Here is a 15,814-nt window from a genome sequence, read left to right on the forward strand (position 1 = left end):
TCACTCCTGGCGCCAGCTTCCTGCTGGGGCAGGTGACGGCTCAAGTACTCGGGCCCCTGCCACCCACCTCGACTGAGTTCCCCACCCTGACTTCAGCCTGGCCCCACTGCAGCCACTGCAGGAACTTGGGGTGAACCAAGCAGACGGAAGCCCTGTCTCTAATAAAGAGGATTTTTAGGGTGACCAGATTTGAATGCCTGAGTTTGTGGGGCAGCTGAGTATGCCAGTACCAACCCCACACTCTTTTTTTTTTTTTTTTAATTTTACTTATTTAAGAGACACAGTGAGAGAGAGGGGGAGAGAGAGAAAGTGACAGAGAAAAATATTCCATCTGCTCGTTCACTCCCCAAACGGCCACAACGGCCTGGGATGGCTCCGGTCGAAGCCAGGAGCCAGGAGCTCCACCCGGGTCTCCCCTGCGGGTGGCGGGGGCCCAAGGACTGGAGCCCTCACCCGCTGCCTCCCAGGTGCATTCGCAGGAAGCTGGACAGGATGCAAACTGGCGCTCTGGTATGGGACGCCGGCACCGCAAGCGGCAGCTCGCCCGGCTGCACCACAACGCCGGCCCCTCCCCAAGCTCCAAGCAAACCCGAAGCTAATTCTCCCGACCCTGGCTCAACCGACTGCAGGGCACGAGCAGCGTGGCACAGGTCTGACGCACGTAGGGCCTGTCCCCTCCTGCCCCATCCGCAGGGACCAGGGCAGGGGGAGGGCGCTGCGTCCTTCCTGCTCTCCCCAGTCTGTTGGCGCCTACTTGAAACCAGGTCCGGGCCCACGACAGCCGTGCAGTAAATACCGAACGAACGCTGCGGCTTCCGTCTCGAGGACTGTGTCACCCCTCCCCTGCTGCAGGGACACGGAGAGGCTAGGGTGCTTGCCTGACGTCACACAGCCCGAGAGAGGGGAAGCCGCCCCGGAGCTCTGGTTGCGAGTCTTGCTGCTGGCTCCGAGGCTGCCCCTGGCTGCGGACGGACCTCGGTCCTGGGCTAACGTCAGGGATTCGGAGCAGCAGAGCTCTTGCCTGCAGGAGGCAATCGAGGCAGCTCCCCCAGACGGCACCCGCGGGCAGGAACCCTCTCCCCAGCGCCTTCAGCAGGGCCTCCTCTGTAACGCGAGGCGTCCTTGGCGGGTCCCTGCGCCGCCCGATCCCCCAGCACTGGCGCTGCCGTCAGAGGCCCGGGATAGGAGCCGCTGACCGATGCAGGGATTGCACGGAGCAGCAGTCAGTCGGCTCTCCCGGGTCCCCGCCAGGTAAGCGATCCGCAGGCCTGGGCTCCGCGGGCAGGAGGAGCTCTCCGGCGCCGGCGCCAGCTCCGGCTCAGGGGGCTTCGCTCACAAGGAGGGAGGCAGGGCCGGCGGGGAGGGCGGGCGCTACCTCCAAAGAACATTCCAGAGAGAAGCTCCCAAGAGCACTGCCCGAGCAGAAGGGCACTCTCTGTGATGGTGACAGCCCCTCATTCCGAGGGGCTGTCCGAGCCCCGCCTGACGTGAGGCTAAGGTGACGGCGGGGCTGCCTTGGACCTGATTTAATTACAGTAAACCAGCAAATCCCCCGGCTCTCCGTGGCTCTCCGTGGCTCTCGGCAGCCCAGGTGGGCCTGGCCCCACAGCAGGCTCCAGCCCAGCGTCCAGCCCCAACCCTGGGTGGCAGCGGCCGCTCTCCGCCTCTTCCCCCATCACCTTGCAAAGGAAAACCCGGGGCCGGCGCTGTGGCACCGCAGGTTAGGCTGCTGCCGGCAACACCAGCACCCCGAATGGGTGCCGGTTCGAGTCCCAGCTGCTCCACTTCCGATGCAGCTCCCTGCGCCAGGGAAAGGAGAGGAAGTGGCCCCCGCTCCCACGTGGGAGACCCGCGTGGAGCTCCAGGCTTCGGCCTGGATCACCGTGGCCATCGTGGCCATTTGGGGAGTGAACCAGCAGGAGGAAGATCTCCCTCCCTCCCCTCCCTCTCTGTTGTTCTGCCTTTCAAATAAATAAGTAGATCTTAAAAAAAAAAAAAAAAAAGACGAAAACAGCCTTGACCCAGGCACTGACGCGCCTTTATTCCAGCACCTCCCAGAGCTCCGATATGTACAGACAGTATTTACACACATGTAATATACACCGTATGTACGTATTTATATGTATTCACACACCAGCCCACACGCTCACGCACTCACACACACGCACCCTTCCAGGAGGGGCGCGTGGCTGCCTGGGGCCCCCGGGGCCCGGACTCGCGGCGCTGGGCCTGCCAGGCAGTGGTGAGGTTTTGTGTTTTTTGCTTTTTAAAAAGAAGGCCATTCCCTCCAGATCCGTCCTCCCTCTCCCCAGACGCTGAAACTCCTCCCCACAACACGCTGTGGGGAAAACCTGCTTTAAAGAACAAGTAGGGGAGAGGCTTCCCGACGCGCTCACAGTCAAGTCACTGGAGACTCCAGGTGTCCCCGGAGGGCAACTCCCCAGGCGCTCCCTGTGCCCCCCGGGCAGAGCGGCTATAGCGTCAAGGGCACCTGCCAGATGAGGAGGGTGCTGTCCGTGTCCCCGCACGGGGCCGGCCGCCCGCCGCCCGGCGCGCTGCCGAAGTTGCGGTAGCCCTGGCCGCCGGAGATGATGGCCACGGAGCAGATCTCCTTGCGGTGGGCGTCGCGGGCGCAGGGCCGGCTGCGCACCCAGACGTCGGGGTCGTCGGCCATCTCGTAGATGGAGCCGTCCTCCTCGCCGTGCTCCGGGGCGGCGCCGTCGGCGGGCGCCGGCTCCCGCACGGACAGCAGCGGGCCCGGCAGGTGCGCCGTGGAGCGCAGGCGGTACTGCAGCAGGATGCCCTTCTTGCGGCTCAGCTCGCGGCCCACGTGGCTGTCGGGCGCGGGCGCCGGCTCCTGGGCGGGCCCGTCGGCCTTGTCCTCCTCCGCCTCCTCCTGGTCGCTCCGCAGGATGTCGGGGGCCAGGATGCTGGTAGCCACAGCCAGGAAGGCCACGGGCCCGCAGTGACCGTTGAGCGAGACCATGCCTTTCCCTGCAGGAAACGGACGACGGAGAGGGGGGCGCGGGGCCTTAAGGGACGGCCCCCAGGGCTCCCCGGCAGAACTCCCGGGGCGGATGGTGGGGGGGTGTTCACTGCCCCAGCGGAAGGCCCTGAGCGGGAGCAGGCGCGGCCTCACCGCCCATCACGGCCCCTCCGCGGGAGATGCCTTTGCCGCAGCTGTGGCCTCTGCCCCGGAAAGTCCTTCTCTGAGCCTCTAACTCCTCCTCAAGGCAGCTCCAGCTCTCCCCTCCTCCCCCCACGCCGGAGCTGCTCACCCCCATCCTGCCCCGTCTTCCATGGAGCACCTGCCCCACGGGACCCGCAGCTGTTGGAGGCAAGGGCTCTGCCCTATCCGTCCCTGTGTCCCTGGGCCCTCCACACAGGCCCCCCGGAGAAGCAAAACGCCCTATGTGATAAACTGTGCAAGCAGGTCCCTGGGGACTCGGAAGAGCACTGGGGCCCACGGTCTGGCCGCGGCCGATGCACCCCGCTCTCTGGCGGCAGCCGCAGGAGGCCCTCTGTGGTCGCCGTCAGGTGGAAGTGGACAGGAGCCAAGGCTCCAGATGCCCAGGGACCTCCTGAGCCTGGCCCTGCCCCCTGGTCCCTGTGGGGCAGGCGGAGCAGAACCCCTCTCACCCAGGCACCCCATTTGCCCAGGAACCCAGAGGGGCCCAGCTCCGTCCCAGGAGCCCTCAGTGGTTCCTATCCCTGGGGCCTGGACATTTTGAAACTGGGCGGGGGAAGCAGAAGGTGGCAGCCGAGCCTCTGCCGCCGGTCAGGCATCTGCGCCAGGGTCGGATCACCCATTGGCCAGATGAGGAAAATGAGGCTCGGGGCAGGAGACTGTGGGGCTGGGACGATTTCACTCCACTGTGCCACCGTGCCGGGGCGTCACTAAGACGGGAAGAAGATGGAGACGGGACCCCGGGACCCTCCCACCCCACCCCAAAGCAGAAGGGACCCTGACCACCCAGGCACAAGCCCCCCGGCCCAGCCCTGCACCTGCAGGACCTCACCTGTGATCTTGGGGATGCCCTCCAGCCGCGGCACGGGCAGCAGGACGAGGACGCCCTGGTCGGTGCCCACCCAGAGCAGACCCTGGCAGATCAGGAGGCTGGTGACGCACAGGTGCTTCTGGCCTGCAGGGAGAGAGGCCCGTGTGAGCAGCGCCCTCCTGGGGGGGGCCGCAGTGGGCGGCGTGGCAGGGGCCGGGCTGGGCGCCGGGCGGTGCTGAGGTCAGGAGCTGGGACTTGGGGGCTGGCCTGGCTGGGATCTGGCCCAGGACCCCCCAACTGCGTGCTCCCCCACTTAGCCTCAGTTTCCCCTTGTGTGAGGTGGGAGAGGATGCAGTGAGGTGACACCGCAGGGCACGGCCGCCTGGCCCGTGACGGTCAGCCGTGGCAGCTCCCCTGGCTCCCGCCTTTCCCGGCCTCCCTCCTCCTGGCCCAGATCCTTCTGTGCTCCGAGAGGGGCCCTTCTCCCCGCAAAGGAAATTCAGATTGAAGCCGCGATATCCACGACGCGAGGCGCAGGGCGCGGATCCTCCACCCTGGGCTTGCATCAGCCTCAGTGCTGACCACGCAGAGCCCACGCAGGGCACAGGCTGCGCGCTGGAAAGCCCCTGGGTCACACTGAGGCTGCCGTCCGGGGCCTCCGTTTCCAAAGCCTCGTTCACCTGCTCTGACCCGACACGCGCCTGGCCACGGCGGGGACGGGCGCAGGACGCCAGGCTCCTCCCATTCTGCAGAGGAGTATTAAGGTCGTAGAGGTGGGGGAGCCACGGTCTGTGGCTTAGGGCTGCCTGACTGCAAGCCCCTCCCCCATCACGCGGCTCCCAGCAACGCCCCGGGCATCTGCTGTGAACCTGGCTCCAGAGGAGCAGACACTCTAGAACCTTCTAGAACTTCCTGTGATGATGGCAGCGTTCACAGCCACGCTGCCCCCAGTTCAGTAGCCACGACCTGCCCGTGGCTGCCGAGTCCCACAAGTGCGGCCGCGGAGTCTAAGGGGCTGAATCGCTCACTACTTCACAGCAGTAATGGCTATCGAACGAGATGACTCGGGCCTGGAGAAGGCAAACGGGCAACAAAGACCAAACTGGAACACAGATCGTAGGCAGAGGACGAAGGGGCGGGGCGTGGGTGTTAGGGTTCCCATGCCTCACGCTGCTCCCCAGGAAGGTGGGGAGGCCCCAGAGCCAGCACGTGCAAAGGCCCTGTGGCAGGCACAGCCAGTCGGGGGACAGAAGCCAGCAGGCTCACGAGGACGGGAGGGCGGGGGAAGACGGACGGTCAGGGTGAGGGCAGGACAGGGAGGCCGCCCCAGGGTAGTGGAGCGTTCTAGGGCGCGCTGGGGCGGGAGAGGCTCCCTAAGCTGCTGGGCACAGATGGCGGCAGAGACTGGGCGGTGGCAGTGGACGATGGGAGCCGACAGGATGAAGGATGACGCAGAGCGACAGACCTGCTGAGGGACCCAGGACGGTGCCAAGGCTCCTCTGCTGCTTGGGCAGCCGCTGGGCACCAGTGCTGGCCTCGACAGACATGGAGAGGGTGCAGGTTCGAGAGCTGTGGTCAGAGCTCCCGACTGGACGTGTGGCTTGAGAGGCAGATCGGACAGCCACAGGCAGCGGGACCGACGCCACAAACTCAGAAAGTCACGGGCACGGGCTGCATTCCGTGCGCCGCGCAACCCATCCCGGAAGAAAGCCTGGGAGGGCTTAGGACTTGGCAGGGGCTGCTGCACCAACGGGGGTGGGGTCGGTGGAGCGGGGCCTGAGTGGCCGCCCCGGCATCAACGCCACAGCAGCCCCGGGGCCAGAGTGGGCCCCCCGGCCTCCACCGAGCTGGCCGGCGAGTGAGGTCCAGGCCGCGAGCCGCCACCCTCACCACCTGGCTTCTCTCCTTGGCGCAGGTCAAGGTCTGTGCTCACCTAACTGCGCCGTACGCGCTGTCCCCTTCCCAGATGCAAACTTTATGCAGGCGACAGCTCACCTGTGCGTCGGGATCCAGTCCCCAGCTCCCAGCCACGACGGGGAGCGCACGGGTGGACGGGGGGGGGGGGGGCGAGTGCACGGGTGGACGGGGGGGGGTGTGGATGGGCGAGTGCACGGATGGCCGGGGGGTTGTGGATGGGCGAGTGCACGGGTGGACGGGGCGGGGTGTGGATGGGCGAGTGCACGGATGGACGGGGGGGGGTGGATGGGCGAGTGCACGGATGGACGGGGGGGGGGTGGATGGGCGAGTGCACGGATGGACGGGGGGGGGTGGATGGGCGAGTGCACGGATGGACGGGGGGGGGTGGATGGGCGAGTGCACGGATGGACGGGTGGGGGGGTGGATGGGCAAGTGCACGGATGGACGGGGGGGGGTGGATGGGCAAGTGCACGGATGGACGGGTGTGAGGGTGTGGATGGGAGAGTGCACGGATGGATGGGTGGGTGAGCAGTCGGATGCACAGAAGGAGGGAGGGGAGGGGGGTTGGGTAGATGGATGGGTGAGTGGACGGATGGTTAAGTGGACCGTTGCATAGGTGGATGGATGGATGGACGGGTGGACAGGTGGGTACATGGGCGGATGGGTGGGTGGATGAGTGAGTGGTCGGATAGATGGGTGAGTGGACAGGTGAATGAAAGGAGGGAGGGAAGGGAGGATGGACGGATGGGTGAGTGGACAGATGGATGGTTGGGTGAGTGGACGGATGCACAGGTGGACAGGTTGGTGGATGGACGGATGCAGGGCAGATGGATGGGTGGACAGGTCGGTGAATGGATGGATGAGTGGACAGATGGGTGGATGGTTGCATGGTGGATGGCTGGCTGGATGAGTGGACGGATGTGTGCATGGACACAAGGGAATGAACGGGAACCGGCTGCTGCCATCCCTTACTGGCTGTGTGAACTTGGACAAGCCACGTCCCCTCGTCAATCGGTGAGTATCACAAGTCTGCCTTACTCGGTTTTGTGATTATCAGCATTCTCTGCGGGGGGTACTTCACGGGAAACAGAATGAAAAGACAACTTGGTGCAAACTGTTCCTGAAGCCCACGCCCGGCTTCTCCTAACGCACATTGCCCACGCGCTCCTTGCAGCACCCACGCAGGCGCACGAGAGCACGCACATCCTAACACCTGCACACGGCCCGGAGCCGGAGGCCGTGGGGGCGAGGTCTACGAGGACCACGAGGACCTAGACGACAGCTGCGCCAGGCCGCAAGCCCACGGAGACAGCAACGCCTGAGAAGCAGTGGCCGCCTCCCCACCCCCGCACCGCCCCTGGGGCCTGGAGACCGGCAGGCGACCGCCTCCCCACGGCCCTGGGTCTCCGCAGCCCCAGGAACCCGACCCACGCAGGGAGGCGAGCCAGGGATCCACGGAGGCTCAGGCTCGGTGCAGGGGCCTTCCTCCCGCCCCGCCGCCTCCGGGAAGAGTGAGGCACTTCACACACCGACCGGAGAAGAAAAATCTAATGGTGGATAAATATTTTATCACAGAGACTTAGTGTAGCAGCGCGCGACTCGGCGCGGCCGTCTATCTGGAGATATACAACTTGAAAAAGCTCAGCTCTCGGAGAACATTTTATTAATGACCTGTCTAGTTAAAAGGAGGAGGGAGTTTAGGTTAAAAAATACATTAATACCAGCTGGGGACTCCAGTGGAGGAGAGGGGTCGGGGGAAGGCAGCGTGATAAATTTTTAACGCGCCCTAAAAAAACCCCCACGCTTAGCAGAGGAACAAATTTATTACTAATTATACAATTATTTCATTTTGCGGCGTTGGGGGGAAATGCTTAGACGCCTTTTAAAAATATCTCTAATAAAGGATGTAAGAATCCTGCTTTGCTGAGATCCCGCGAGGGTAGGACGAGCAGCGGGGTCTGAAGCCGGCCTCCCCCTCAGCTCCGGCTCGGCTCGGGGCTCGGGGCTCGGGGCGCCCCTCCCCGGAGTGAGGGGCCAGGCACGGCACGGGGGAGGCAAGGGGCCTGCAGGAAGGGCCACACCCAGGAACCTGCTGTTTCCTCAGACCTGCAGGGCCCGCGGAGGTGGCAAGGAGCCCCCCTGGGCGCCGCCCAGCCGGCAGAGCTGGTGTGAGGGGGCGTGGCCAGGGGCGTGGTGAAGATGGAGGCGGGGACAGGGTGAGAAGCCTGGCCCAGGCAGGTGGCCGCGCCTGCCCTGCCAGGCACTGGATGGCAGCCTGGCCAGGATTGCAGCGAGAGCCCCAACTCAGGCGTGCTCACGCTCGGACAGCGTCCCTGGCTGCTGAGTGGACAGACGGGGAAAAGAGGCGCGGGACAGGGCAGCAGCACAGGCTGATCAGAGCCCACGTCCGGCCTGACCGGCCTCAGAGGCCGCTCCATGGCCTCCCGGCCTCAGTTTACCTGGCTCTGAGATAACTGCCGCCATCACCGCGACCATGGTGCTCCCTGACCCGAGAGCAGCCGCAGAGAACGGGAAAGCCACAGCGAGGGGGCGGCGCCGGGGCCGAGCCGCCCGCAGATCTGGCCCCGTCACTGCAGACGCTCAGCCCTTCCTCTCCTCTGCCCTCCCGAGATGAGACTGCAGACTTCAAAAGGCCCACGAGATTACCCATTTGCCCGTTGTTCCATTATCTTGAGATAATTTAGCTGTCAGCATAAAGGTGGAAATATTTTTGTGAGACAGGGAAATTTTGATTGTAGTGGAAATGGATGGAACTTGTAAAACGCCTCAAGATTGTGAAATACAAAAACCTAAGGGGCCCAAGAAAGAAAGAGGAGGAGGGAAGACCCCCGGCACAGGCCCCAGGGAGGGCAGGGAAGGGCTGGCTCCCACCCAGCACCTGCATGCTCCATCTCACAGCGGGACCAGGGCTCCAGCGAAGGGACCCCCCAGAGACCACACGGGGCCGGCGGGACTCAGGGACACTCTGCAGCACGTGGCACCCAGGGCGGCAGGAGGTGGATCCACGCTCGGTGGGACTCGGGGCCTACCTGGGGCTGACCTGCCGGGCGACACGGCGACAGCCCCCTCCTCACAGGGCTACGGTGAATGAGACCTGTGCGTGGAACACGTGGCCCCTCGCTGTCACCTGGGTGACACCCACTGGCTTGGGCCTGACTGTTGGGAACCACCAGAGGCACGCACACCAGGACAGTCAGACCAGCCAGGAGGACTCGGGAGCCTGGGTGTTTCTGGGTGCCCTTGTGAGAGGCAGGGACCAGGCCCTGGGGGAGGACGTGGGCCCCGTGCCTGCCCTAGGCCAGCAAAGCTCGGTCCAGCTCCGCGGGGGCCCTTGGCCGGCTCCCCGCAGCGGGCAAATAGCTCCAGGCCACGCCCACCACACAGGCGGCTTCCCAGGCCCTGGCGGCTGACCCAGCCCTGCCGGGAGTGCTGGGCCTGGACCCAGCGGCTGTGTCCTCCACACCGGCCGGGGGCCAGTCTATTGCCGGACGCCGGCTGCAGCAGGGGAGTGAGGGGAGCCGGTAGCAGCCAGCTCCGGAGGTGAGAACTGACCAGAGGCAGGTGTCTGCCCTGGATCCCCACCCCCGACACAGCCCCTGAGATCCGGGCAGCAGACGGTGAGTGGGGGGCAGAGGGCAGGGACTCCTGTCTGAACCCTTCACCATTGTCCCCCACATGGCCCGCGGGAACCGGGGTGGGGGGAAGCAGCGGCCACAGGTGGTGCCATTAAACCCCTCTGCCTCCAAACCAGCGACCGGCACCCCGGTGGGACGGCGCCCCTGTTGGAAAAGCCAAAGGAAGGGCCCCTCCCGGCGTCCCCACCTGCCCTGCACTGCCCTCTGCAGGGCATCAGAGGCGCAGCTGGGTTTTGGTGGAGCCACCGGACCTGGCTTGGTCTCTGTTTTTCTGGCAGCTCCCGACCTGGGGAGTCCCCTGGCGCACAGCCCACTTCCCGAGGGCCCGGCTGCCAGGCCGCAGGGCAGGCAGCGCCCCCTCACCTGGCAGCAGGAAGGTGGTCCTGGTGGCGATGTTGATTTCCTGCAGGTGCTCCAGTGTCTCGGTGTGGAAGAGGCGGATGGAGGAGCCGGAGGAGAAGGCCATCCAGACGCCGCTGCCCGCTCTCACCATGTGCGTCACGCTCACCGCCTCGTCCTGGTGCGCCTCAAAGCTTTGCTGCGGCACAGACAGGGCCGTCGGGGCTGGGCCGGGGCCTCCAGCGCAGCCCCCACTCCCCGGCACCAGCCACGCTCACGCCAAGATCCCGCAACGCGCACTAACCCGGCCTCTGCCCGAACCAGAGCCGGGGACTGGGCAGGCCCGGGGCGGTGCTGAGCGAGGAGCCCGGAAGGACACGCTCAGCCCCCATGCTCACCGCGGGCAGCAGGACCAGGTGCAGGCGCCCACCGCAGGGAAGTGGACCGGAGGGAGGACCCGCCAGAAAGTAGCAAAGAAGACAGGCAAGACCCCAGAGGAGGGGGGCAGGGGCGGGGCCAAAGCGTCCCTTTCCATGGCAGGGAGCCCACAGACGGCAACCGTGGCGCGGCAGGAAGCAGCGGAGTCGATGAATCAGAGGCACAAGGAGGTGCCGGGCGGGCGAAAGACGGGGCCCTTCCAGGGCGCGGGCCGGGGCCAGGGACAGAGACGGGGAAAGGCCTTTGGGGACAAGCCACTCCATGTCGTGTTTTTCCCTTACAGGGACAGGTGTGTGGGGTCAGGCTTCCCAGGTTCTGCCCCCACCTGCACTGTTCTTGCTCTCCACCCTCCAGGTCGGCCAAAGCCTGGGCCTGACCCACACTCGGGAGGCACGGAGCCACGCCCCTGCCCTCGAGGTGACCTGTCCACAGCACGCATCACCCACTGCTGCCCCCAACAGCTGAGGGCTCCAGGTCCACGAAGTCTCCCCGAATACCCACGACCCAGCCACATTCTTCCCAATAGCATCAGCTGCTGTCCAGCCCATGGACACCTACCCTGCTCCGCGGACACCCATCCTGCTCCACAGACACCCACCCTGCTCCGTGGACACCGACCCCACTCCACGGACACCCACCCTGCTCCACGGACAATCACCTCACTCTGTGGACACCCACCCTGCTCTGTGAACACCCACCCGGCTCTGTGGACACCCACCCTGCTCCATAAACACCCACCACACTCCATGGCTCTTCTCGGCCATTTACCCCAGACTCAGACTCAGGTCCTCTGAGGGTCCCCAGCGTGGGCCAAAGAAGGGTGGGAGGAGCCCGCGAACTCCATCTGACACCCGGCTGTGACTCAGACAAACTCCAGCTCTGTGCACTACAGGTGGCCCCAGTGCCTGACCGTGGGGACAGGCAGGGAACTGCGCAGTATCCCACACCCCTCAAGGTCACGGCTGCAGACGCCGCTGGGTGAACACAGGAGACGCGAGTGAGTGCCGGAGCAGCAGGTGCAACACCCGCCCACCACCCCCAAAACCACATCCGATACGGGAAAGACGCTGGGCAGGGGAGGCGAGCCCCACGGGCCGAGGACTGTGCGGGGACGGGACCTGGCCTTGGTCCTGCCCAGGGCTCTGGGCTTTCTGCTTTTTTCTATAAAGAACGTGTTTCAGGCAAAAGCCCAAGACTTCAGGAAGACATGACAGACACTCCTCCTCTAAAATGTACTCGGCAGCTTCACAGGCTGGGCCTCAGTTTCCCCACTGTAAGTGGAGGTTGTCACGAGGTCATAGAGACCTGTGCTACGGTGAGGTTTTGTTTGCTTGTTTTAAGGTTTATTTCATTGAAAGGTAAAGTGTCCCAGATGGAGAGAAAGGGAGAGAGAGAGAAAGGTAGAGAGAGAGGAAGGGAGAGAGGTCTTTCATCCACTGGTTCACTCCCCAGATGGCCACAATGGCCAGGGCTGGGCCAGACTGGGCCTCCCACGTGGGTGCAGGGCCCAAGGCCTGGGGCCTCCTCCACTGCCTTCCCAGGCACATTAGCAGGGAGCTGGGTCGGACATGGAGCAGCCGGGACTTGAATGGGCGCTCTGGCCTGGGAGCTGGCAACACGGGCAGCAGCCAGACGCCAGCCCCAGGTGCGAGGTCTGAAGGGATCTGTCTCCGAGCTCACCCAGGAGCTCAGCGCCCGGGGTCATAGGTTAATGAGGCTAAGACAGTGGAAACCTCAGTTAGAGACGGGACCTCCGGAGAGTGATGGGATGGGATGAGGTCATGGGGGCAGAGCCTAACAAGGAAGCAGGGAGAGACCCCAGAGGCACAAACACACACACACGGTCTCCCGCCACGCGCCGCTCTGTGCCGCCTCGGGACTCTGCCAGGAGACCACCACCGCCATATGAGGCTCCGGGAACCGTGGACCCCAATCAGCCTCTGCTCTGTCACTCGGGCTGCCTCGGCTGCTCCATCAGGGCAACAAAAACCCGACCGACACAACCCGGGGACAGCAGGATCTCACTTGTTCAGCAGACAACCTCGAGTCCCCGCCGTGTGCCTGGCGAGGGTCCACGTGACGTGGGCATACGGCAGTGGACAGAGGACCGCGGGGCCTGCTCCTGTGGAGCACAAGACAGGAAAGCAAAGGTGTCTGCTGTCGGTGGTAACTGCCACACGCCGGAAATGGTGAGAGCGGTGAGGCTGGGGGTCAGGGAGCGTCTCTCCAGGAGAGGGAAGGGACAGCGCTGGGACGATCGGGAAGAGGGTGGCGAGAACACTCCAGGCGGCGGGCACAGCAAGTGCAAAGGCCCCAAGGCAGGGATGAGAGACAGGTTCCGTGTGGGCAGCACAGTGGTGACTAGGAGCCGGGAGAGGGGGCAGAGGCCGCCCACCCTGCAGTCCAGGGTGAAGAATTCAGCTTTGATCTGTGTGCTCAAGTAGGGTCGAGCTCCTCCCAGATATGGCCAGATCTGCTTTTGCAAAAGTCCCATCTGGGCTGGCGCAGGGCACAGTGGGCTATGCCTCCACCTGCGGCTCCGGTATCCCATATGCATGTCCTGGCCACTCCTCTTCTGATCCAGCTCTCTGCTATGGCCTGGGAAAGCAGAAGATGGCCCAAGTGCTTGGGCCCCTGCACCCGCATGGGAGACCCAGAAGAAACTCCTGGTTCCTGGCTTTGGATCAGAGCAGCTCTGGCCACTGTGGCCATCTGGGGAGTAAACCAGTGGATGGAAGACCTCTCTCTCTCTCTCGCTCTCTCGCTCTCTCTGATTCTATCTTTCAAATAAGTAAATAAGTAAATAAATAATCTAAAAAAAACTTTAAAAAGGGGGGTTGGGGGGACCCTGGCGAGGCCCTGGCCTGGATCATCCCGACAACGTGGAGGCCAGAGAGGACTCCTGCAATGCCAGGGGCCACGAGCAGATGGACAAATGGACAGGGTGGCAGGGCAGCAGGAGACCCCCATATGCTTTTCCGCAGAGTTGTCCCAAACACAGCGTGCACATCCTCGCACGGGAAGGCAGGCACACGTGCACACCCACAGGGGGCGCCCACGTGGCCACCTCCCCCAGGGCGGTCACCGCACGTCCTGCCTCTGAAAACGCCAGGTGCACTGGCGGGGAGGCTGGGGACCGTGGGGAGCCGGCCCGAGTCTGCAGCCCGGCAGCTAATTAACAGGGAAGTCGGCAGTGGAAATCCAGGCTCATTTCTGCAGGGGCAACCAGCCTGAACCCGGGCTCAAGGCACCGTGTCCACAGCTTGTGCAGACCTGCCAAGCCCGCAGGGGCAGCGCGGGCAGGGGAAGGCCTCGACGAATGGGGCCCCCACCCCAGCCCCAGCCCTCAAGCGTCAGTTTCCACTGGGGTCCCCTCCTCACGCTAGGAGCTGGAAGCTGGGAGCCAGGTCTGGCCTCCTGGGCCCGAAGGGCAGGAAGTGGGAGGAGCCAGAGGAGCAGGCTGGCCTCTCAGCGCCCAGGGTCCAGGGAGCTGGGCTGGCAAAACACACGGCTGCTTTGGTTTCCAAGTGCCTGGTGTCAGCTTACCCAGAGGGGCTCAGCACCCCCTGCCGGGGTCGGCTGCACCCTCACCATGGTGTCTGCAATCCCAGGCCAACCTCCGGACTGGGCCCCTGCCACCCATGAGGGGCACCTGGACGGAGCTCCAGCCTGGCCCTGCCCCTGCTACTGCGGGCATTTGTGGAGTGAACCCGCAGATGGAAGCTCGCTCTCTCGCTCTCTCTCTCTGCCTTTCAAATAAATTAAAATTTTATTTTAAAAAATCATGCTATCCCTGGATGATAGCACACTGGGTTTTTAAAGGACTCTAGGGATTTGTGCTGATAGTAAAGGGGGTGGGGGTGAGAGTGGGGGTGGGAGGGTGGGAAGTCAAGTGAGCACTGGCACGGGTGGGAGGAACGGGTGACGGGGACGGCGGGCAGCTGCGGGCGCGGTGCTAACCCCCAGGTGCTCCCAGACACCAGAACCAGCAGCTGCACCAGGGAGCCCGGGCGGGCCCCACCTCGACAAGGGGGCGGGGCAGCCGGCCAGACGCAGCCTCCTCCTGGGGAGGGGACACGGAGATTCTTCCAGCCGGAAGGGCCACGCAGAGCCCGGATCCTGAGTGTGGCTGGGGAAGAGCCACGGAAGACACTTTGGGGAGGGTCGGGGAAAATGCGCATCCAGGCAGGTGCCAGGGGGTCATGGCCAAGGCCAGTGCGTGGGGAGGGGCCTGTGTAAGGGGGCGGCGACTAGAGGACGGTTAGCAGCTGGCAGCCCGGTGAGGCATGTGTGTGTTCCTGGTGTTTTCCTTTCAACTTTCCTGCAGTTTGGAATTTTTCAGGATAAGTAGCCGTGGGGTAAAGGGCAGTTACTGGAATTTTTAAAAGGTTGGCGGCGCAGGGAAGCGCCCGGGTGCGACTCGGCTCCAGCGCCTCTCTGCCAAGTGACCCTGTCTCCTGCTCCCCTGCCACGGGGTGGGGGTGGGGGCTGGGAGGACTGAGGTCTCCAGGTGAGCTGGCTGCAGCCGGGCTGCTGAGTGCTGGGAGCTGGGGGCCCCGTCCTGCCCCCAGCCCGGGCACCCACCCTGCTGGAGGCTCCGCACCAGGCTTCAGGTGAGCGAGCCTGCTCCAAACAGTGCTGACACAGCCCAGCCTCCACTCGTACAATATTTATGTGCCCCCGGGTGTGCATGGCTTCTGTAAATTCCCAGGGCAAGCACACACAGACACTAGAGCTGAGAGGAGCCCAAGGAGCCGGCAGCAGTGTTGGGCCAGGCGCGGGTGTGCTCGCAGGGCTCCGGGAGTTCCTCCCGGGCACCTGCTGTGTGCCAGGCTTTCCCACGCCCCGCCGGGCACCTCACCGGCACAGAGCCTCTGGGAAAGGCGGGCACAGGCCGGGAAGGGGGACTTGAGGAGCGAGGTGGCCCGGCTGAGCAGGGGCAGAGCGGGCGGAGCCTCAGCCGTGTGACCCGGGCTCACGTGCTGTCCTGCGGGGGTCTCGGGCCCAGCAGCCTGAGGGCGGGACAGGGCTCTTGCCCCACAGACACAGGCCCGGGGTCACGGCCGAGCTCCAGCCGGCTCCTCACCAACTCCACCTCCCTGTCACCACCGAGGAACCAGCCGGGGAGGTGGACCCCCGTCTGCAGGGCAGCATGCGGCTCGGGACTTGTCCCAGCATGCCCAGTTCTAACCACGCTGTGGCGCTGGGTCCCAACCCCAGGACATCCCTTGGTCCTAGGTGACAGTGGCCCGCTGGTCACTCCACTTGGACACCAACGCCCACACTGCCTCCGAGCCACAGACGGACGGACACCTCTCTGTGGCTCTGTGTGATGCCCCCACACGCCTGCCTTCAGTCTGGCCAGGTCAAGGCCAAGGGGCTCGTGGCTGCAGGTCTCCCAGGAGGCTGCTCCTGTCTAACAGGACACCAGGGGCTCCTAGCTCCAGGCCTCCCACATGGTGGCTG

General features: G+C 64.6%; 1 protein-coding gene across 7 annotated transcripts in view; it reads right to left on the reverse strand.

The window, feature by feature from the left end:
- Positions 1–2,016: 2,016 nt before the first annotated feature.
- The window catches only part of ARHGEF10L (Rho guanine nucleotide exchange factor 10 like), a 148,074-nt gene continuing 134,276 nt past the window's right edge, over positions 2,017–15,814 (reverse strand). For all 7 annotated transcript variants that reach the window (XM_070077039.1, XM_070077038.1, XM_070077040.1 and 4 more), the window contains 3 exons: positions 9,935–10,109; positions 4,020–4,142; positions 2,017–2,994 (listed from right to left, as the gene is read on the reverse strand). In XM_070077039.1, the coding sequence (XP_069933140.1) occupies positions 2,474–2,994; positions 4,020–4,142; positions 9,935–10,109 (819 nt within the window). In that variant the 3' untranslated portion in view covers positions 2,017–2,473. The remainder of the gene's footprint in view (positions 2,995–4,019; positions 4,143–9,934; positions 10,110–15,814) is intronic.

The sequence above is a fragment of the Oryctolagus cuniculus genome, chromosome 7 (assembly GCF_964237555.1).
Source record: "Oryctolagus cuniculus chromosome 7, mOryCun1.1, whole genome shotgun sequence".
NCBI lineage: Eukaryota > Metazoa > Chordata > Mammalia > Lagomorpha > Leporidae > Oryctolagus > Oryctolagus cuniculus.